At 47.0% G+C, this 21915-nt stretch overlaps 2 protein-coding genes across 2 annotated transcripts; one reads left to right on the forward strand and one right to left on the reverse strand.

Moving 5' to 3' along the window:
• The first annotated feature begins 2959 nt into the window (after positions 1-2959).
• fbxw11b (F-box and WD repeat domain containing 11b) lies at positions 2960-11433 on the forward strand. Its single transcript, XM_084449980.1, has 13 exons — positions 2960-3023; positions 4655-4720; positions 5224-5443; positions 5890-6076; positions 6408-6498; positions 7796-7933; positions 8042-8160; positions 8316-8565; positions 9328-9446; positions 9588-9698; positions 9912-9990; positions 10276-10440; positions 10597-11433. Exons 1-12 carry the CDS (start codon positions 2985-2987, stop codon positions 10435-10437), a joined length of 1581 nt encoding a protein of 526 aa, XP_084306106.1. The 5' UTR covers positions 2960-2984; the 3' UTR covers positions 10438-10440; positions 10597-11433.
• On the reverse strand, positions 10532-20230 carry LOC311318927 (fibroblast growth factor 18-like; the record flags this gene model as incomplete). The annotated part of the gene is made up of 7 exons (XM_084450361.1): positions 10532-10651; positions 13226-13471; positions 13620-13726; positions 14112-14289; positions 18684-18767; positions 18886-18910; positions 20208-20230. 7 exons carry the CDS (start codon positions 20228-20230, stop codon positions 10532-10534), a joined length of 783 nt encoding a protein of 260 aa, XP_084306487.1.
• Between the last annotated feature and the right edge of the window lie 1685 nt (positions 20231-21915).

The following is a 21915-nucleotide window of genomic DNA, read 5'->3' on the forward strand; positions in this document are numbered from 1 at the left end:
GACAGAAAATATGGAAAACTTTCGGAAGGTGTGGTGCTATTACTGTTGATTTGGTGCTATCACCGAATCACCAGTGACCAACAAGACCAACAGACCTCTCGAAGCCACTCTGCTTCAGCCGTTCGCTGACTATATATTGAATACTTATGAATTTGTGTTGGTTCTTTTAAGCATGTCATTGATTTCCTCGTCTGCCCAAATATCCAGGAGGCATCGTGTTTCCTCGTTGTCAAGCCCCTGTTTACTTTTTTCGCAGCCATCGTGGCTAATAACTGTACGGCAGCTGATTAATCCAAAAAGGCGTAATACATCCTGCGGTTTATCTGTGCCAGACCCGGGCTAGGCGTGGTCACCTTCAGACATGAACAACCCGATTCAGAACTCGATTGGAATCGGGCCTAGCCCACCTTTTCAGAGCAGGCTCGACCCGTAGGATTTGGCGCGTCCACATGTAGACATGTCCACACGGACCGGGACAATGGGAAACCGATTCCAATCTCGATTAAACCGAGATAAAGCATGCCTGTTTGAATACGCCCTTAGCCTACTCATTCTGTGCTGCCTGCTCTCTGTAACCTATGGGTCTGCTAGGCAAAATCTATTATTATTATTAATTTGGATTCATTTGCTGTAATTAAACCAATGCAAATCAATGCATAATTAATTGGTTTAATTAACGTGTTAAATTGAGCCCTAATGATTATACAAGATGGAGTAAAGAAAGTGTATATTCTATTGTATGCAAGTAAGCAATTTATAGAAATAGGTGTGAGGAAACAAAACACTTTAGGCTTTGTCATTGTCTGAATTGAACAGTGATGCACTCTAGATGGAATGAGCGTCTTTCAGAATGAGAAACGGGGCAATGAAACCCAATGATCAGAGGGCCGGACTGGCCATGTGGCGTACCGGGCAAATGCCCGGTGGGCCGGACCTACTTGTGGGCCGATCTAAAAAAAAAAAAAAAAGAGCTAACGAACGGCCCATAGAGCAGGGACAGCGGCCCATTGGTCCATCCTCTATAGTGACACTGGGCTGGCCCAATCATATGTAGGCCCCACCCCTCCCTCTGTTAGTTTCAGGTGTCAAGAAATCGCGCAGCACCCCCCCCCCCCCCCCCCCCCGTCAACAAATCGCGCACCCCCCCCCCCCCCCCCCCCGTCAACAAAACGAAACTGAAGGTGTTCCATCTCACCGCGTCGGCTCGGCTAGTGGCCTGACTGGGGCTACATTTCCCGGCAGGAAATATTCACCCAGTCCAGCCCTGTGGGCCGGTCTGGGCCAAAAATGCCAGGGCCGATTTTTTGTCCCAGTCCAGCCCTGGACGTCACATAAGGTATCATACTACACTCAATCCAAATGAGTTTAGAACTCCAGAGGTTATACAGCACATAACACGTAAAGCATTTCATATATTCATATTCATTAAGAAAATGTCATGTTTCCATTCCATTGCCACAAAGGATCATGCATTGTAATGATTGTATGTGGGGGACAACATGTTTACTGTGCACTTGTTTGCCATTTTATGTATGACACACTTGTATATGGACAAAAGTATTGGGCCACCTACACATTACACCTACGTGAGCTTTTATGATATCCCATTCTAAACGCATAGGCATTAGTATGGAGTTGGTCCCTCTTTTACAGCTGTAACAGCTTCCACTCTTCTGGGAAGTCTTTCTACGAGGTTTTGGAGTGTGTCTGGGAATTTTTGCCCATTCATCCAGAAGAGCATTTGTGAGGTCAGAGACTGGTTTTGGACGAGAGGACCTAGCTTGCGATCTCTGTTCTAGTTCACCCCAAAGGTGTTCGATGGGGTTGAAGTTAGGGCTCTGTGCGGGCCAGTCAAGTTCTTCCACGCCAACCTCACCCAACCATGCCTTATTCCCACAGACACACTCCAAAATTTTGTAGAAAGCCTTCCCAGAAGAGTTGAAGCTGTTATGGCTTCAAATGGGGACCAACTCCATATTAGTGCCTATGAATTTATAATGCGATGTAATAAAAGCTCAAGTAGGTGTAACGTGTAGGTATCCCAATACTGTAGTGTATTTTGTAAGATACATTATTTTAAATTGAATATTCAGGTAGAGCTGGGTTAGCAAACTCTGGCATAATAACATCTTAAAGCCAGTGGGGATGTTATGCAGCAATTGTATACACTGGTCTGGACATACAAATTAAACATGTTAGTCAGATTCAGATTTGTATTTGGCGAAGTAGGCTTGCACCTATGAGGAATTTGTCTATGCATGTCGGTGCATGAAAATAGACAGTGCAATAACGACAGGACAGTACAGGACAGTTATCCTTTTTTGATTAATGAGCTATATGCACAACTCCAGTACTTCCTGAAATTAGACATGCTTCTCTATTTCCTGTCTTACACTATTGGATGAACTGATTATTCAGGTGTGCCTGATCATTGTGCTGCAGTCAGGCACACCTGATTAATCATTTCATCCAATAGTGTAGGACAGGAAATAGAGAAGCATGTCTAATTTCAGCAAATACTGGAGTTGTGCATATAGCTCATTGTGGATGGACAGATGTGTAGGCATACCTTGGTATATTTAGAACACACACTTGCCGCCGGTAATGAATAGGGAATTTGAAAATTGATATAGCAAGATTTGACGTTGAACTCCTATGAACAAGTATTTCTGAGATTGTTGTCACTGGTTTTCATCAATAATCGTCAATTTCATGCCTTTCCAATTATGAGAAGGCGTTCCAGATCGCCTTAGCAGCAGAAAATAGCCAATCGCGGAAAGGCGGTGGATGACAACAACAGCTTCTTTCTTTTTTTTTGTCATTTCTGACCAACCAGGTGCGTCCGCCAGAGACAGTAGACTCCGCCCCCATGACTCCGCCCCACCCCCACTCCCAGTTGTACCCTGTGACGTCATATCAGCTGCGGACCGCAGGGCTGGGTTTCCATTTTCACAGCGAGCAACTTTCAGATAGGGAACAACAATATGGAGCCGGAGATGGAGGACAAAACATTGGAACTGATGGTGAGTTTGGGAAGGGACGGGTTTGGGCTGCCGATTGAGTGCCGACTACACTCCGATTGAGTCGGTAAATCGATAGGATGGCGGCAGGAAAGTGATGATCGGCGAGCTAGCTAGACAAATACCTGGCTAACGTTAGGCTAAGGCTAGGCTAGTTTAGGGAGGGCCCAAGCTAGGCTAGGCTACCTAAAAGAGCTAGCTGACATTAGCTAGTTGGCTAACATTAACTCAATTGATCTTTTTTTCATAACTATTGACTGTAGTAGTCCTAGGCTCATAAAACGAGGAATAGTCAATAAAACTACAATCCATCAATAAGCCGGTGGCTTGCAAGCTAACGTTACTGTGCTAAACGTTAGCTATCAAATCTGGCTAACATTAGATGGCTAAACCAGCTAACGTTAGCTAGCTAGCCGACAAGCAGACAAGAATGGTCTGCGCCATTTCATTTGCTCAGTGAGTAGTTTGCTACTACCACCCCTAGCTAGCTAGATACTTGGCTTGTCATTTCGGTCAGACAGCCGGCGATCAAGCTAGTAAATCTAACAGCTGGGGTAGCTGACATTACAGTAAGGCTAGCATTACAGCAGCCTAATCAACATCACCCCAGACAGTCACGGCTAGCTAGCTACATATTATTTAGCCATATAGCCGGGACATCCATCCCTATCAACATAGCTTACCTTAACAGGCCCTTTTCACCAGCGAGCTGTGAGCTAGCATAGCCGTCTAGCTTGCTACCACTTTTCCCAACGAGCTGTTTTCATTGGGAACTGTTCATTTCAATCTGCGTAGAAGGAAGTGCTTAGCTAGGTCACGTAGCTAGCTACTACTGGGCTATGCTTGGTCGATGATTAATCATAAAGACGAGATCTTGTGAACATGACATGACTGTTCGATGACCAGCATCAGAAATCTACTCTAGCTTAATGTCAGGCAGTGTCGTTTCCTTGAAACAGACTAGCCATGTACGTGTTAGCGTTATTCTTTGGACACCGAGAGCGAACGCTTTCAGTTAACTCGATAGTCAGTGTCACTCATTTTAAAATGCTGAGAGAATCATGTATAGTATTTAGCCTGTAATTATAACTCTTTCTCTTTGTAACAAGCGGCTAGTGCCTACACACCAACCCGTAAGACACTAACTTTATACAGCCTGAAGTGTCCTGCACCTGCTTATGTGACCCTATATAAAGGAGATTGCACTGAGACCTGACAGCTGTTGCATTGCCAGCTCCCAACTGCTTAATGTGGACATTATCATAGACTTCACCTGTAAGCAAAGCTGGAACAAGGATGATTTGCTTTGTGGTTTGAACATGGTGTTGTATGTAAATTCAAACCTGTAAGACTTGATAGTGGGTACAGATTGTCATGGGTGGAGATTTGGCAGCTGTTGACCAGCCATGGGATCCTCCCTCTCAAATCCAAGTATGCACACAGCCGGGAGCACCAACACGTGGTTTACTTTGAATGAGCGTATTCCTGAAATATATCATACAGTATAGGCTTGTTCCGTAGTTTGCCTGGACTGGTGGACTGGTGCTGGAGGCGCCTTTGTGCAGCATTTGAAAAAAATAATGTCTCTCTTTTGAATGCACTAATGGATTCTCGGGCTCTCCTACCCCCCACAGAACACATCTGTCATGGATTCGCAGACGACAGATGACATCTCGTCAAAGAAGACCACAGTGTTCAAGGTTAGCCAGCTGCAGTCACAAAGCAAAGCAGTGACGTGATCATCCTCAAGGAACCCACTGTCACACCACTGAATAGTTTCCACCATCACTTTCTCCTGTTCCCCTCCAGGTGTTACAATGTCATTTTCTTCATTAGCAAAGTCTGATCGGCCACTGAACTCTGTAGGCCACACTGTCAAGTGACATTCAAGCTCAAATTTGTCAATTGCACACTCTCTAGCACACACTCATCTGTAACCTAGGCTGCAGTACCTCCCAGCTATAAATGCCTTGTTCAAGGACACAGCAGCGGTGGCAAGGTTCGCTACTGATACCTGCAACTGTCTCGACAGCCAGATCATGCACCACCTTTTCTACTGGTCAGGCTCAGAGTTTGAACCAGCAACGTTCTGATCACCGCTCCATATCTCCCCAAGTGAAATACCAGCTTGGATGTGTTTAGTCACAATCGATAACATCTTTCTGGGTCTGGTTCAAATTTCTGTCGTCTTTTGTACTTGCAGATCACAAATGGTCCAATGACGGGCTCCAGGAAGCGGCCATCCGAAGGGAACTATGATAAGGAGAAGGAGGTGTGTGTCCAGCTGTTTGACCAGTGGTCAGAAGCTGAGCAGGTGGAGTTTGTGGAACACCTGATCTCGCGGATGTGCCACTACCAACATGGCCACATCAACTCCTACCTCAAACCCATGCTACAAAGAGATTTCATCACTGCACTGCCAGGTATGGTGCATGGTACTACTGCAAAATCATAGTACTATGGCAACATCATTAGCATTACTGGTCTGTAGCATATTGTTATCGCATCAATGCCAGGCTACCTTATTTATTTTTATTTTTTTTTACCAGACCAACCACTGCAACATGGAGGAGGGAAATGTATTAGTGCACTGGTATGGTTAGGGTTATGGTGGTCTTGTCTTTTGAGGCTTTTGACAAACCCTTACTTATCACATAAAACAGTTTTATATTAGCATTATTGGTCTGTAGCTTATTATAATACTAATTATTATTATTTATGTATGAATAATTGTTATTATCAAATCAATGCAATGCTACTATTTTACAACAATGCACAATACCTACCAGCAATGAAATGAAGTCACCTTATTGACACCATGCTGGCACAAAGGTGATCAAATGCCTTGCTTCTGTGTCCTGCATTGTAGCTCAGGGTCTGGACCACATAGCGGAGAACATCCTGTCCTTCCTGGACGCGCGGTCGCTGTGCTCGGCGGAGCTGGTGTGTAAGGAGTGGCAGAGGGTCATCTCGGAGGGCATGCTGTGGAAGAAGCTCATCGAGCGCATGGTCCGCACGGACCCCCTGTGGAAGGGCCTGTCTGAGAGGCACCAGTGGTGAGCACAGCCTGGCAGCGTTGGGCCACTCTGCCCCAGCGGAGGTGCTCTATAGCTAGGGGTTGAAACCTTTAGTATATGAATAAAATGTAAAATATGAATCAATGCTTTGTTACATCCCCACCCGCAAGCACACGTCTAATGGCTCACATGGAAGACGACTCCATCCAATTACTGGTGTTTTTTTTTTTTGCCATTCTCATCACCCACTCTCAAGACTCAACACCATGCATTGCATCCAAGCTGATCATGTTAATCTTTGCCAGTGAAATCGAGAGGAATGGGGCATTTGTGACGTTCTTATTGAAGTCTCCTCCTCCCCTCCTCCTAGGGAAAAATACCTGTTCAAGAATCGGACCACAGAAGTCCCACCAAACTCGTACTACCGCTCCCTCTACCCCAAAATCATCCAGGACATAGAGGTGGGTCCTCCTTGTTTCTCTCCCTCTCTTCAGCTCTCCACCTCTCATTACATTACATTAGTCACTTAGTTGACACTTTTATCCAAAGCCAATTACAATAATTGCATAGGAAAAGCCAATGTGCTACTACTTGCCAGAACTCACAAGTGCATCTACTTTCTAAAACAAGTGATTAAGAGCATAATCTAGTGCTGAAGGCTAAGTGCAAGAAAATACAATAGGTGCTTAAGAGGGAGGATTGTACTTTTTGAAGAGATGAGTTTTGAACCTGCGGCAAAAGATGGGCAGCGACTCTGCTGTCCTGACGTCAGTGAGCAATTTGTTCCACCACCGGGGGGCCAGGACAGAGAAGAGCTGTGATTGTGTCGATTGACCGCAGGGGCCTCGGAGTGACGGGGCAACCACTCGCCCTGAGGTAGCAGAGCGTAGCGGTCAGGAGGGGTATAGGGTTTGACCATGGCTTGGAGGTAGGAGGGGGCTGTTCCTTTCATTGCTCTATAGGCTAGTACCAGGGTTTTAAACAACGCGAGCTGCTACAAGGACCCAGTGTAGGGAACGGAGAAGGGAAGTTGTGTGGGAGAACTTGGGGTGGTTGAACACCAGGTGAGCAGCAGCTTTCTGGACAAGTTCCAGGGGTTTAAGGGCTGACACCGGCGCCCCAGCGAGGAGGGAGTTGCAGTAGTCCAGGCGGGAGATGTCCAGGGCCTGGATGAGCACCTTCCTCAGTGAGGAAAGGGCGAATCCTCCTGATGTTGTAGAGAATCTGCAGGAGCGTGTGACGGATGTGATGTGTGGAGAACGACAGTTGTTCGTCCAGGGTCACGCCCAGATAGAGATGTAACGGTGTGAAAATTTAATATCACGATTATAGTGACCAAAATTATCACGGTTATCAGTATTATCGTGGTATTGTAAAATGTGCTGAAAATTTTCTAACACTACAGATGCACACACTGTAATCATTTCGCCAAATTTTATATTGAAAACCACTAATAAAATTAGCGGCACTATGCACTTTTTTGCATTAACATTAAAATAAGTCTTTGAGACCGTTTCCAGCTTTGGTTGGTGCTGGACAGTATTTAGTGAGTTTTTCAAAAGCGGGGCAATCAAGCATGGTTTTAATGATAAAATGATCACAATAAAATGTACACCATAAAATGTAATCAAATTGAATCACGGTTTATCATCATACCGGTTATCGTTACATCCCTACGCCCAGATTCCTGGCAGTCCGACTGCGTGGTCTCTCCTGGTTCATGCGCTCACTCGGCCCGCTCTTGTTCTCTGACCACAGACAATAGAGGCCAACTGGAGGTGTGGCCGGCACAACCTGCAGCGGATCCAGTGTCGCTCGGAAAACAGCAAGGGGGTTTACTGCCTGCAGTACGACGACGACAAGATCATCAGCGGCCTCCGAGACAACTCCATCAAGGTGGGTGGACCCGGAACGTCAGCCTCTTGTGTGTCTGCGCATCATCCGTCTGCGCATCATCCGTCCACCCTGGTCCATTCTCAACCCTGCTGCTCTGTCTGTGTTCAGATCTGGGACAAGCAGTCTCTGGAGTGTCTGAAGATCTTGACGGGGCACACGGGCTCGGTGCTGTGTCTCCAGTACGACGAGAGGGTCATCGTCACGGGCTCCTCAGACTCCACCGTGAGGTCAGTCTCTCTCTCTCTGCTCTCGCTCTCTCTCCTCGAACCCGCATCCCCCCTCAATCCGTTTCCTTTCTAGTCTAGTCCCAAGTTGTGTGTGAAGCTTGAGTGCTCTTCAGTTCAATAGTCTCTCTCTCTCTCTCTCTCTCTCTCTCTCTCAGGGTGTGGGATGTGAACACTGGCGAGGTGCTGAACACTCTGATCCACCACAACGAGGCGGTCCTCCACCTACGGTTCTGTAACGGCCTGATGGTGACGTGCTCCAAGGACCGCTCCATCGCCGTGTGGGACATGGCCTCGCCCACGGACATCAGCCTCCGCCGGGTGCTGGTCGGCCACAGGGCGGCCGTCAACGTGGTGGACTTCGACGACAAGTACATCGTGTCGGCGTCCGGCGACCGCACCATCAAGGCAAGTACCCGCGGGTCGGCGCGTCGCAGCCTCCCCGACGAGCGCGCGGCACCGCGAGGCGTTTCGCCCGAGGAACCCGGTAGAGAGCAGCACAGAACCGGAGTTTATCGCAGTCGAAGGGGGGAGAACCCAGAGTGCTCGGTTCGGCTGCGGGCAAAAAGCGTTAGCCCTGCCTGTCTACTCACCTCGGGCCCCGTCCCAAGCCCCGTTCCCCGTTCCCCCCCCCCCCCCCCACCCCCTGTCTTCCAGACGGTGGATTTGTGGCGAGCCGGGATTCCAGGAACAAAGCGACCCTGCCTGGCTAGCCCACCCATCGTCCTGGGAGTAGGGCCAAGGCATTCCTCACCGAGCCGGCTCCTGCCTTCTACGCCCCAGTTCTCTGAAAACATTCCCAAAGTAACAAGGGAGGGTCAGGAGACGTGTGTGTTTGAGTTTGAGGGGGGAGTCATTGAGTTTATTCTGGACCTACATACTACATATGTTACTATAACCGGCACTTGTGCGTTAACACTCATGTCTTCATTGGCTCGCAAAAGTCACACTCTCAAACATGCGTTCCGTGTCCAAAGAGGGAGGTCTCTGGGGTATTTTGCGGACCACAAAGACTGTTCCTGCGGCAGCTTCGCGGGCCTGGTCTAGACGGCGATCGGTAGGGGGGGGGAGGGTACGGCGGATCGGATGGGAGACTTTGTGAAATGCTTCTAGATTCCCTCCTCGGTTGCATCCGCGGTGACCTGTGCGTCATGCTGTGTCCCCTCACAGGTGTGGAGCACCAGCACTTGCGAGTTCGTGCGCACGCTGAACGGCCACAAGAGAGGAATCGCCTGTCTGCAGTACAGAGACAGGCTAGTGGTCAGCGGCTCCTCCGATAACACTATCCGGTGAGTGTGTGTGTGTGCGCGTGTGCACGTGCGCTCACGTGCGCATGCTCACGAGGGGCGTAATATAGCCTACACATCGTGTCATCTACTACTGATATCCTTCTGTGCCACTTGACTGTAACCTCTCCTCTCTGCTCCCAGGTTGTGGGATATTGAGTGTGGGGCGTGCTTGCGGGTTTTGGAGGGCCATGAAGAGTTGGTGCGCTGCATTCGTTTTGACAACAAAAGGATTGTTAGCGGAGCCTACGATGGGTAAGAGGACATTTGATTGATGACTTGCACTACAATTACTCTACAGGCGAAGAGCCTGCGTTGTGCTGATCGCTATTCGACTGACGGGAATCTGCCTGTTTAATGTTTTGTTTCCCCAAACTCATCCAATAGTGTCTCGGAACGCTGTTGCTTGGCGGTGATTGTTGTCATCGCATGAGATGATGATCCACTGTCTGCTTTTTTTCGTTGTAGCAAAATTAAAGTGTGGGACCTTCAAGCAGCTCTGGACCCCCGCGCCCCCGCCAGCACCCTCTGCCTGCGCACACTGGTGGTGAGTCTAGACGCGCTTACGCCCTCTGAGGTCTGGTTCATTTTCATATTCTCCGTTTTTATCCTCGTAGGATTCAGATTGGTCCCATGATACGTTGTTGGGGAGTTAAAACCAATGTAGTTTCCCCTGGGCAATGCACCGCCAAAAAAAAAAAAAAAAAGCCAAGGATGTTATAAAACAGCGGAATGCAGTTTATTAGATCCTACAGACACAGATATTAGAGCAGAGGGATATACAGATGCTAACGATAACGGTCCCTTGATGCCGACGGCCACTGTCTTTCAGGAGCATTCTGGGAGGGTTTTCCGGCTACAGTTTGATGAGTTCCAGATTATCAGCAGTTCCCATGATGACACCATCCTCATCTGGGATTTCCTGAATGTGTCCACTAACGGTCAGACAGAGGGCCGGTCGCCCTCCCGCACGTATACCTACATCTCCAGATAGCAGGTAGGTACCCTGGCGTACACGTTGTCCATCCAGACTCAACGTTGGCACTTAACACTTAAATGCACCTTCGATCACACACGCAGACATGCGTTCACTGAGTGTCGCGCATACGTGGCTGTAATGTACCGATGGACGCGTCTCCTCCTGTGTCCCCAGGGCAGGCCCAGTGGAATGTGGTGCGTTTACGGGGACCGTGCTGGTGGCCAAGTCTCTGTGTCAATGTGTCGGGGGTCAGAAGTCGAGGAACAGACCCACCCTTCCCTTATCCCGCAATCCTCCACAATCCTCCTTGCACCATCTCTCCATCTCTGTGCTGCTGCTGTTCATTCTGACCCCCCCCCCCCGCCACACACACACACACACACACTCCCTCCCCCCCGCCATCATCCTCAGTACCGGACACACACTGCACCTTGCCCTCCAAGTACACTCAGACAAAGAGACATTATGTCACACGTTGCCGCCTCCCCCTTTGCTCAGTTCATCAAAGGCCGAGGCTAAGACATGTGAAGGAAAATGAGCGACATTTCTGGAGAGATGGAGCCCGGGGGATGGAGTTACCCTGAAGAGGGATGGATGGATGGATGGATCGATGGAGGAAGGGCTGAGGCCCAACTCGCACCCAGCCCGAGTGACCCATGCTTCAGGCCCGCCCACTCGGGCCAAAAGACTGTATCAATCTTGTTCTTATGTCATATGTTTTGTTTGGTGGCAGAAAAAAAAAAGACTTTGTAAGAGAGGTCAACGTGTATATATCCTCTCAGAGGACTTTACTGCATGGATGAATGATGGGACAACATCGTGTGATAGTGACCTAGTTCTGTTTTTCTATCTTTTTTTATTTTATTATTTTTTATTTGGGACTTCTGATTCATTTAGCTTTCTTTGTTACATTGTACTAAACATTGTTGTTTTTTTTTTCTCTCAAAGCCCTCTCAAATCCTTGCTCTTGTCCTTTCCTGTCACCCCTCACTATCTCCCCCTCTGTCTTGTTCTGTCCCCCTCTTGCCGTCTGCCTGTCTAGGTTCTGAATGACCCCTAACTTGAGCTGAAATTAGTTGTAAACAGAAATGTCTCGTCTAAAATGGTGTTGTATATTGAAATGATTTTTTAAAGCAAAGAAAAAAAAACATTACTAAGAATAAAGTACTTGACTGTGAAGGAGTGTTAACCGGTGTCTCAGGGTTTTTCCTCCACTTCCCAGCGCTCCATCGGAGATGAGGTCCTCTAACTGCAGCAACGTTCATTTGTCACGTTGTGCTTTGTACTTGTAACAGATTCCAAACAGCACAGCGAACATAGTGTGCTAGTTATGTCAGAATGGCTGTCTGCACTGGCGACTGTTGGAGGGAGAATGTGCACGTTTATTAGGATCCCCATTAGCCGACGCCAGAGTGACGGCTCGTCTTCTCTGTGAGTATATTATTATATTAGGGGAAGGATCAAAGTGGGGAGTGCAGACAGGGAATGCTGCTGTTGGAGCCCAGAGTGGGTAATCAGGAATGCACCAGTTGTCTGGAACCCAGATTTCTACCCACTATAACATTGTACATTTACACACTCTACCTCACATACTACCAAAATTGAAACTCCCATTTGAACAGCGAGAGGCCAGGCTAAACTTCTAAGCCCTCCGCTCCTAAGAGACCTGCAGGCAAGAAAACGGTCCCAGCTACAGGAAATGACCCCGCTGTGGGTGGGTCTGCTGGTGAGACTACCACCCAGATATGAAAGTGCAATATGAACGGTGGCATGGCTCCTGGAGGTGTGCCCGGATGTATAGCCCGAGTGACCCCTCACCCAGGCTCGGGGTAGTAAAGGGATAGCCCTGGGAGGGAGAGGGCACAACATCGAAACCCACGCGAAGAAGAAGATGAAAGTACATCCCTGTTCATTGAAGAGAACAGGTTCATGTACATCAGATGTTTACAATGTAGGTTTTGTTGTGACCACCAGATGGTGCTTGTTCTCCATTTCCTTAGGGGAATCTTTTCAGAACTTAGTTGGTATCATAGTATTATGACTCTTACAATGTCAGGTGTAGCAGAGAGACACGAAGTGTGTATTTACCTGTAATATATATTTTTTTTTTAGTAGAATCTGTACCTCAACAGCATTTGACAATAGATTGGCTTCATATAATTGGCCTAAATGGTAAGTAAAATAAATAATTTTATTAACAATAGCAATAGAATCCATTATACAATGTTAGAGTTCAGGAGTTCAATAATTCCATATGAGATGAGATATAACAGATATTGTGCTAGCTGTTACAACAGCCTTACATACTGAGTGAAAGGACAGGAACAGAGGATCCTGAGTCAGTTATAAAAAGTAAACAAAGTTGTAAGGATAGAGTATCATGGCGTGTCCCACGTTGTCTCCTGTTCTCTGTACTCATCATGGTTCAGCTGTCTTTGGGAGGATTTGGAGCTTGGTCCTGAACACCGTTGATCAGTTGTCATGACTATTTGGAATTGATTGAACCCTATATCGTTCATTTGTCTCGAATATGAAGGGAGCTTGAGTGTCTAGACCAACTTCAATTTGTCGGCACCATAACTAACACCATAGCTGTCTTGTGTGTGCAAAAAATGTTCAGCATTGTTCAACAGTCTTAAGTGTTCACCAAAGTGTTCACATGTCTACCACTATTGACGATAGTGTCAGGGAGGAGAGGAAGATGGTTCAGTTCTTTTGCTAAGAGCAAAGCAGTCTACTAGGAGGGGCCACTAGTTCCTGTGGATCGAGGGGTCGGTGTTGGTGTGGGTTTGGTCCCTCTCACTCTCTTGCTCCTCTTGCTGACGGTGGTGAATCGAAATGGCAGCAGGTCAGGCTGCTCCCCGGGGGGGAGGCGCTTCATGAAGTGGACGTCCTGCTGGTTGGGGAGTGTTTGGGAGCCCCGGCGAGGGCGCCCCCTCTTGGTGAAGCCCACATACCAGCCTGGATAGCGGGCAGACATCAGCGCTGTGTAGTGGTTCTCTAAAACCATTTCGATGAAGACGCAGTCTGCACTGCGATTGCTGACCCTCTGGAATAGAATACACGTACGTGATATTAAAATTAATTACCACAGACAGCAGTGTGCTGGTATTGATCTGTAAATACGTAGAATACTATTGTAATCACCATCCAAGAGAATTAATACGTCAAATGAAGTGTTCATATATATGCCTCACCTTCCCCAAAAGCTTCCCTCGACGGTTCATGCAGAGGTAGAAGTTGGTCTCTTTCCCACGAATTCTCACCTGACTACCAAAGGTGTCATCTTCCACAACAAGCTGGGCTTCAGAATAGGCAGGGGCACAAAGACAGATTTTAAGAGGAGATGCAAAAAAAATTTTGACATGTACATTTCTCCAGGTGCATATTGTCATGTGTGTATGGATATCTATGGCAAACATGGAGCCCTCAAAGAAAATTTGCATTAAAGGTTCTTGTCCTTGTAGAGGAACCCTCTGACAGCCCTTTAAAACCCTTTGTGGTTCCAGGGTGAACTATTTATTCAAGCAAAGACTCCAGCTACAATCATTTCATCAATGAAAGGTTCTATCAGGAACCAAAACAGACTCTTAAAGGGCCGTTCAGTGTTCCCTACAGGGACAACTGAATAACCCTTTTAGAACCCGTTTGTGTCTGAGAGTATGTGTTAGCTGTAAGATGTGTAGTACCATATTTGTCCCCATCGTCTCCCTTGGCACTTATCCGCCTCCCGAGCACCTGGAGGTGTTTGCCGCTGGTCCTGCTGTACAGCTGGTACACCCTGTGATGCCGTCGGCTCATCACGTCTCGAACCCGTGTCTCATTCTCCACATGGACTCCGAAATTAACATTGTCCACAGCTAACTCCTGCAACGACCAGGGAGGGGATTAGAATGGCCTGATTTAGATTACCAAGCAAATGGGCAGCACACTATGTACCTGTGTGTGTGTGTGTGTGTGTGTGTGTGTGTGTGTGTGTGTGTGTGTGTGTGTGTGTGTGTGTGTGTGTGTGTGTGTGTGTGTGAGAGAGAATTATAATTATTTTTTTATATCTATTTTTTCTTGTAGTATGCATATTCACCTGCAGGGGGCTGCAGACTACCAGTGAAGCCTGGACAGATCTGAGAACAAGGGTAAATGGGAACAGAATATAAGCACTCACTATTCCAAATCCATCAACCAGTTCTGCACTCGCCCATCTTTGTATACACTATCTACACACAAAACATCCGTCACATCCATAAATCAAGAACGATGAGAGCATGGGAGCAGGAGCGACGGTTGGCAGTACCAAGCCTTTCATTTCCATCCCACAGCCCCCTGGCGGTGTACTCATTAGGGGACCCTGCCTGGCTGGACCCCCTGCGTTGTCCAGATGTGGGGATGCCTGGAACACAGCCTACAGCTGGGCCAAAACAGACACAGATGTCTGCTCTACTTTCACTTGGTTCTACTTTTGTTTCCTCCCTGTTTTACCTCTGAGAAAAACAAGGTGAAGTCAGATGTTATCGCTGATGGTTGGGAATTTAGAGTGATGCAGGCCTTTGATGAAGAGCAGAAGGGACAGTAATCAGGATGGGGTCGTTCCTCATGGTAAAGCCGTGCTTTGCTTACGAGCACGCCTGCTCCAGGCTTAGCCAGAAAGACCTGACACAATTGTGAATTGTGTGTGATAAATCCAAACATCAGTCAAATTAACTGCTTATGGATTCATCCTAATCAGCCTTTTACACAAACCCCTGTTGGCAGAATACCAAGTGTATTGTGTTCCAAACAAGGTAGAAAGCCTATAGGCCCAGTCTGGGCCTTGAGCACAACACACTGGCAATGCAGAGATGCTCCAGTACACAGAAAGGGCCAGATATCATTTCATGGAGTGATGTGGATTAACGTGGAGCACAGAAAAGCACGTCACCACCTTACAGGTTCAGCAAAGCCAGGTAGGGGCTACTGTAGGCATATAGTTCTCCAATAATTTACAATTACAATACATTTACACATGAAATTGGAATTGCAAAAATCCTATGCTGGCTGCCAATAGAATAACTGCCAGGCCATCAGAATGCCTGCAACCTGTATAATACCTATAGGACGCCTGCGAGACCACACCTGCTGAGCCCACATGCCTATAGGCTACCCTATTGCCCCCCCACAAACACATGCGTGCGTCTCACACAGGGAACTTCACACGTGGACGGTAACGGAACTTTCACTTTACTTCATCATGCAGATACCAGGGCTAAACGTCGATCTACTTTTCAAGGAAATCCTCGTGTCGAGCTTCATGAAGGCACGTTTCACTTACAACAGGACCAGTGTAGAGAGGATATAAGTCATCGCTTGAGCGCCGCTGCTGTACCGAGCAGCTATCCAGGCCAGGGGAAGTCAGGCACTTTAACCGAGGATCCCTCTACAGACCCGTTCGTTGTGGGGTGGACCGGGGAACAGCAACAATTCCTGCGGGCATCAGCAGCGCACGCCGGGCACATTGATCAGGAAGGATGCTGGCGGAGAGGAATGGGTTTAGTGATGTCACTGTTGCCAAAAAGTGAACGCGGATGGAAAGCCTACACAATGTCCCGAGTCCCGAACGGCGTAGGCTACTCCCGATGATGATGATTATGATGATGATGATGATGAAAAGGTGAGGCAAAAAAGAATGTGCTTCACAAAGCGTTCTCCATCTGTTTAAAATGTAGCGTTGCACTTAAAAGGCTCAACATACGCCCGACTTGCTTGTGGTAGGCTATTCTTTCTTTCTCTGTCCTTCTTCTAGCCTATTGTGCAAGTCCAGACATTTGAAGAAACATCTTTTTCCGGATTCAGACTTCAGGTTGAGATTTCCAGGTGAGGGTGAGGATACGGGTTCAGGTAGCTTGTCTAGACCAGGACGCGGTGTCGCCTAAGACCAGCAGCTTCCCGCGGGGATCCAGATCATCAAAACGTTCAGGGGGATGCAGCAGGGGAGCCAGAAGCGAAGTTGGGTTCGTTATCCCGCATGACTCATTTGTAAAAGTAGAAAGTTTTAGTTTACGATATAACAAGCACCTACAAGAACGGAGTTCCGTGAGATTGCGCACGACCGAGGGTGGAGGGACACGTTGACACCCCTGACTAGGCTACATGCAAAGCAGACGCCCTTTGAACCTGCTCTTTGAAGCGCAAATAGCCTACAAACGGTAGGGATACATAGTTATTTTTTGCTTCAGGTGTCCGTCCCTACAGGTGAAGATGTGTTCGCTGCATCCGTTTCTCTCTCCCAGGTTGGGCTACTTTTAGCCTGCATTTGTGCGATATGGCCGCCGCCACATCCGATGTGGGTAGCCTACAGTTGGCCTGTGGTCACATTCTTGAATTATGTTTCTTGAGTCATGTGCTTTTTAATTTAAGTGGGTCGTTCCACTTGTCTGTGTAGTGTTTAGGCTAACTTTAAACGAAACTTCTATCGAGAAGACTAATGAAAAAGGAAAGAGAATGAGACAACTAAGGAAATAAGGGGAGGGTGTGCACGTGGTATGTAAGCAAAATAGGGATCCAAAATGAACATATTTTCAGAGATTCAACAACACCGCGAGTTCCCCGCTCCCCTCACCACCGTGGAACCGCAGACGAACGGTCCGCCAATGCCCCCCCCCCACCCCACCCCACCCCACACACACACACACACACCCCTATCCTCACCACACACACACATATATACACACATTCTCTGTCTCTCTCTCTTTCTTTCTCTCTCTCTCTCTCTCTCTCTCTCTCTCTCTCTCTCACACACACACACACACATAACGTTATGTCTGATTTTGGAGATGATTGATCAACTTTATATATGACCCCCATGGAAAGAGGTCAAATCGGTGTCACGAGTCGACTGCCTCATTGCTGCTGCCCTGGAGGCTCGGCCTACACCACAGAAAGTGTAGCAGTATAACAGTGAGCATTGTTAGACCCACGGGCCTAACAGGTTCCATATGGGGCATCTGGGCCTGGCCAAGCAGACCAGTTTCACAGTACTGGGCCTGGCACAACCAACCAACATTCTGTCTTCTTTCATTTGGGCTGTCATGCTTTTGCCTGACACTTGTGCTGTGATTGGATAACCTCTTGCCCCTGTGACGAATGATACTTTTTCTCCCTTGAGTTACCTTCACGGTCACCTTCCCTCTTTGCTCAGTCGAGTCCCACACACTAGACAGATATTTTAGGAAATATGGAAAAAACAATGGAAAACTATTACACACAAGCTCCCTCTCCGTTGATTCCGGGTGGGTCCTTTTTAGATTAGTGTCACAACAGCGTTGTCTTATCTGCCGTCTAGCTGTTTTCAAAATTGGCTTTCATATCGCTGGCATAGATCTTCAATCATCATATCATTCATCACATTTGCTCTCTCTCTCTCTCTCCCCCCCACCCCTCTCTCTTTCTCTTTCACACTCAGACAGGCGTACAAACATTCTGTCTTGGCTCATCCTCTGTCTTTCCAGTCTTTGAAGGCAGTTCAGACTTAATATAAGACAGGTCCCCACCACAACAAAAGACCTAAGTTTGAGTTTGAATAAACAATGTCTTTCTCTCCCAGGCTCCCACCCTTTCTGTCTGTCTGTCTCACACTCCCATTTTCCTTTCTCTGTATTATTTCGCTCTTGGCATTAGGAGAAGTATGTGCACTTGTTATGCGTTTTCCATCGTTGCGTTTTCGTTTTCTCTGGAATAGATTTGCTGTGAGGAGTGAAGGAGCGAGGTGAACAATCGAGAGAGAGACATGATGAAGGAGATCATGCAAGAGAAACTTAATACGTAATTCACCTGATGCATGATGGGTAAAACATATGATCCCCTTGTCCGAACTAGGACAACTGTGAACTGACGTAAGGGTTAAGGTTTTAATGAGGGCGCTGTAGATAGACCCTCCCCTACCCCCAAACAGCAGATAGATGACATGTTGTTCATGTTAGAGATGTAAAACCCTCTGGAGTTGGTGTTCTGTGTAGGCACGTCATAGTGAATACTGGTTTGTTTGCCTCTGCATGACCTTGACAAGAGGAGTAAACGGCACTGATCTAAAACAGCTTTAAAACAGGAACGCAATCTTACGTACTCCAAAAACTTGACTTGATATTTGCTGCTATTTAGGCGTCTGGATTGACTTCAGACTAAAAAGGCAGTTGTATTTGGTACATCATTCAGTCATGGCTGTGTGCCCAGGCAGCTAGAATTCCCTAGCACTGTTGCGCCTTGGCTTGGGAGTCTCCTGTCAGTCATACCTTATTAGAGCTGCTTCGTGATTGGCTCAGATCTGCTGGTACCTGCTCAATCCAGGAAGCTGCCTCAGCCTGCTGTGGCTCAGCCTGTGGCATGGAGCAGAAGTGTGAGGTACATATGCTGAAGGTCTGTGGTGTGGAGCATGGTTGCCCAGGGCATATTGGTTAGGGTGTGAATGTGTCCTAACAGCCGTTTGTGCCATACCGTGAAGCAGTGGGGTCCCGCAAAGCTTGGGAGTGAGACGTAGAAAACACATAGAAATGTCCTGCTGATGACACTGTGTGAGAGGTGATGGAGCCAAAAAAGTGGTCTGAAAGATAGCATTAGATATAGCCCGAAATAATAACAATTCTATTTGAATCAAGAAAATAATATTTCAAGATTGCTGCATGAACTGCACTCGGTTCTACGGTGACATTATTCTATCTACTGGAGTGACGTCCCGTTGGCAGCTGGCCATCACAAATCAGACATGAGCACGGCCACCTGGACTGTAGGGATAACACAGTGGCGTCTAATCTATCTGTTGGCCTACATGTTCTTATTATTCGGTTGTGTTCTGTGTATCAAATTGCTTTACAGATTAGCATGCACAGCTGCAACACGCACCCACGCGCACGCACGCACACACGCATGTGCACACACACACACACACACATCAAGGTCATTTTTGACACTATACCATGCTTCCCCCACCTCTTCACCTATACTGAGCCAGGTGGCTGGCAGGTGTTTGGCCTTGACCTGTGATTCTCTTACTGTACGAGTTTCTCTGTTGCTCTAGTGTTGTTATATTATGTTATGTTATTTTTATTTATAATGCGCCCCCCAACCAACTGTTACATCAGCCCGGGGCGCAGCCCGGGTACAAAAAGAGACAAACAAAATACTGCACCTGCATTGAAGCCCGAGAATAGATATACACATATACTATATATATACACACACACACACACACATTATATTGCATGCAACTGTTTGATATGTAGATATCAGTATTGCCACTATGTGCGGCACAGTGGAACTGTGTAGTGGCGATCAAACTCTGACACTGAAAGATACCGTTCTTCAGTGGTCTGTCCTTATTTATCATTGAACAGAGAAAGTGATGTCGCACACTCTGGCTTCTTAGATGCAAAATTGATTTAATGAAACATAAAAAAAAAGACCAACGTTTCAGCGCTAGGCCTTCATCAGGGTCATCTTATTTATCCTTGAGTTAACTACTGGTATTTGCATGTCTGTAGTTCACGCCAGGTGCCACGCCAGGTGTTCCGAATGTGCGCTGCATCTCCTGGTATGTTCTCTCCACACCGTGTGCAACTCCTGATTCCAAAAGCACAAAAGTATTTTCCTATTTATGTCTGTCCTTTTTTCCTGTGGGCATCCTGAGGTTTACACAGCTGATTAGCAGGTGCTGTAGCCACCCCTATCCTCCTCCTCCCTCTCTCCTCTCTTTCTCTCCCTCCCCCTCTCCTCTCCCCCTCTCTCTCTATCTTACACCCATCTTGATCCTTCATCTGTACCCTCTTATCTTGTTGTCACCCATCTCTTGCCTCCCCAGACAACCTGTTATTTGTAGTTTGGTTCGCGGGTACAGTACAGTTTCAGTATGCGTACGTTAAACTCTCTCACCATCCACTGGCCTTATCCTGCTTCCACACTGCTCCAACAAACAAGTTACATTTGTCCTCATCTTCATCGATGGGGGTGTAGACCTGCACAACTATGACTGATATTTGTAAAATAAATATGCTGTATAGAGAGAGAGCGAGAGAGAGGGAGAGGGAGGGAGGGAAGGAGGGGGGGTGGCAGTGCCCACATTCCTTGCGCATTCCTGACATTCTCTGTCTGTGGCATCCTGCACCATCCCTGGGACCGAAGGGAGGTTAGATAGACGCGGTGGACAGGGGGGGCGGAGACGGAAAGACAGAGAGACTAGAGTTGACTCAGGTTATTCAAACTAATATTGAGTATCTGCCTCCCTCTACTGGCCCCCTGAAGTACAGAAATACATTTGCTGTCTCACACTGCTGGGGTCTTTGCATACACAGGGTGGCATAGAAAAACATTCACTACCTCCCATGTCATATCTTTTTGGTGACAAAATACCTGGAATTAGCTGTGTAGTTGCAGGGCTTGTATCAGACGTTTACCGTTGGATTTGGAAACATGTTGAATCTGATAACTAAAAAAAAGAGAGAAACCACACACTCTTCTCTAGATGCTGGAAGTGGATGTATTGATAATATAATAAATTGTGTATTATATAATATAGGCCTATATATAATTCCACTTCCAGCATCTAGAAAAGAGTGTGTGGTTTCTCTCTTTTTTTAGTTGATCATTGATCCGTTACCGGCACCTCGCTAAGACTTATACGGTGTGCGTTCTCTTCCTTTTTCTGCACGTGAATCTGATAACTACCATATATAAGCTCATGTAGTCTATATATTACACATCTGCAGTCATACAGCTTTACTTTAGTGTAATTAAGACCAAACAGATTGATACCCCTTTAATGTGTGTGTGTGTGTGTGTGTGTGTGTGTGTGTGTTGTGTGTGTGTGAGTGCGCATGCATGCACGTGCATTTGTGTTTTAATCCTTTTGTATTTATTTATTTTTATCAGTAAATGTGTTTGTCCCGATACCAACGGCCACTTAGCAGTCAAAGTATGTTTCCGCTTTGGGTAAATGACACTAAGAATGCACTTAGGCAGTAAAAAGCAGGTCAATGTAACTAAACCAGAGAAACCCACATGTGCATCCCATGGATAGCCGCGGGATTATTTCTCACAAAACATCTTAATTCCTCTGTTCGCTAATGATCCCGGATAAATGCCCTCTAATCCCCACTCCATTAATTAAAAGGAGCACGAGCCCATGGAAAACCTCACCATCTGCTGCGCTTTCATTCCGGTAGACAGATTGTGTTTTCAGTTGAGCTCATTTAAAACAAGGGGATTGGACTGTTTTTAGAGCAGGCGGGTGTAGTGTGATGGAGGGATGAGAGTAGTGTGAGAGTAGTGTGATGGAGGGATGAGAGGATGACCTCCTGGGTGAGGAATCACTGCGGCGCATCATCCCCTTTCTCATTTAAAGTGCCTATAGTCTACTTTCCAGTTGTTTCCCTCTACACTAAAGCTGCTATAGAACCGTTTGTAACAATAGAAGAAGAAAAAACGTCTGGAAAAAGGTTATGCATAGAGCTCCATTTCAGCTCCATTAGGTGC

Source organism: Borostomias antarcticus (genome assembly GCF_949987555.1).
Source record: "Borostomias antarcticus genome assembly, chromosome: 15".
NCBI classification, from domain to species: domain Eukaryota; kingdom Metazoa; phylum Chordata; class Actinopteri; order Stomiiformes; family Stomiidae; genus Borostomias; species Borostomias antarcticus.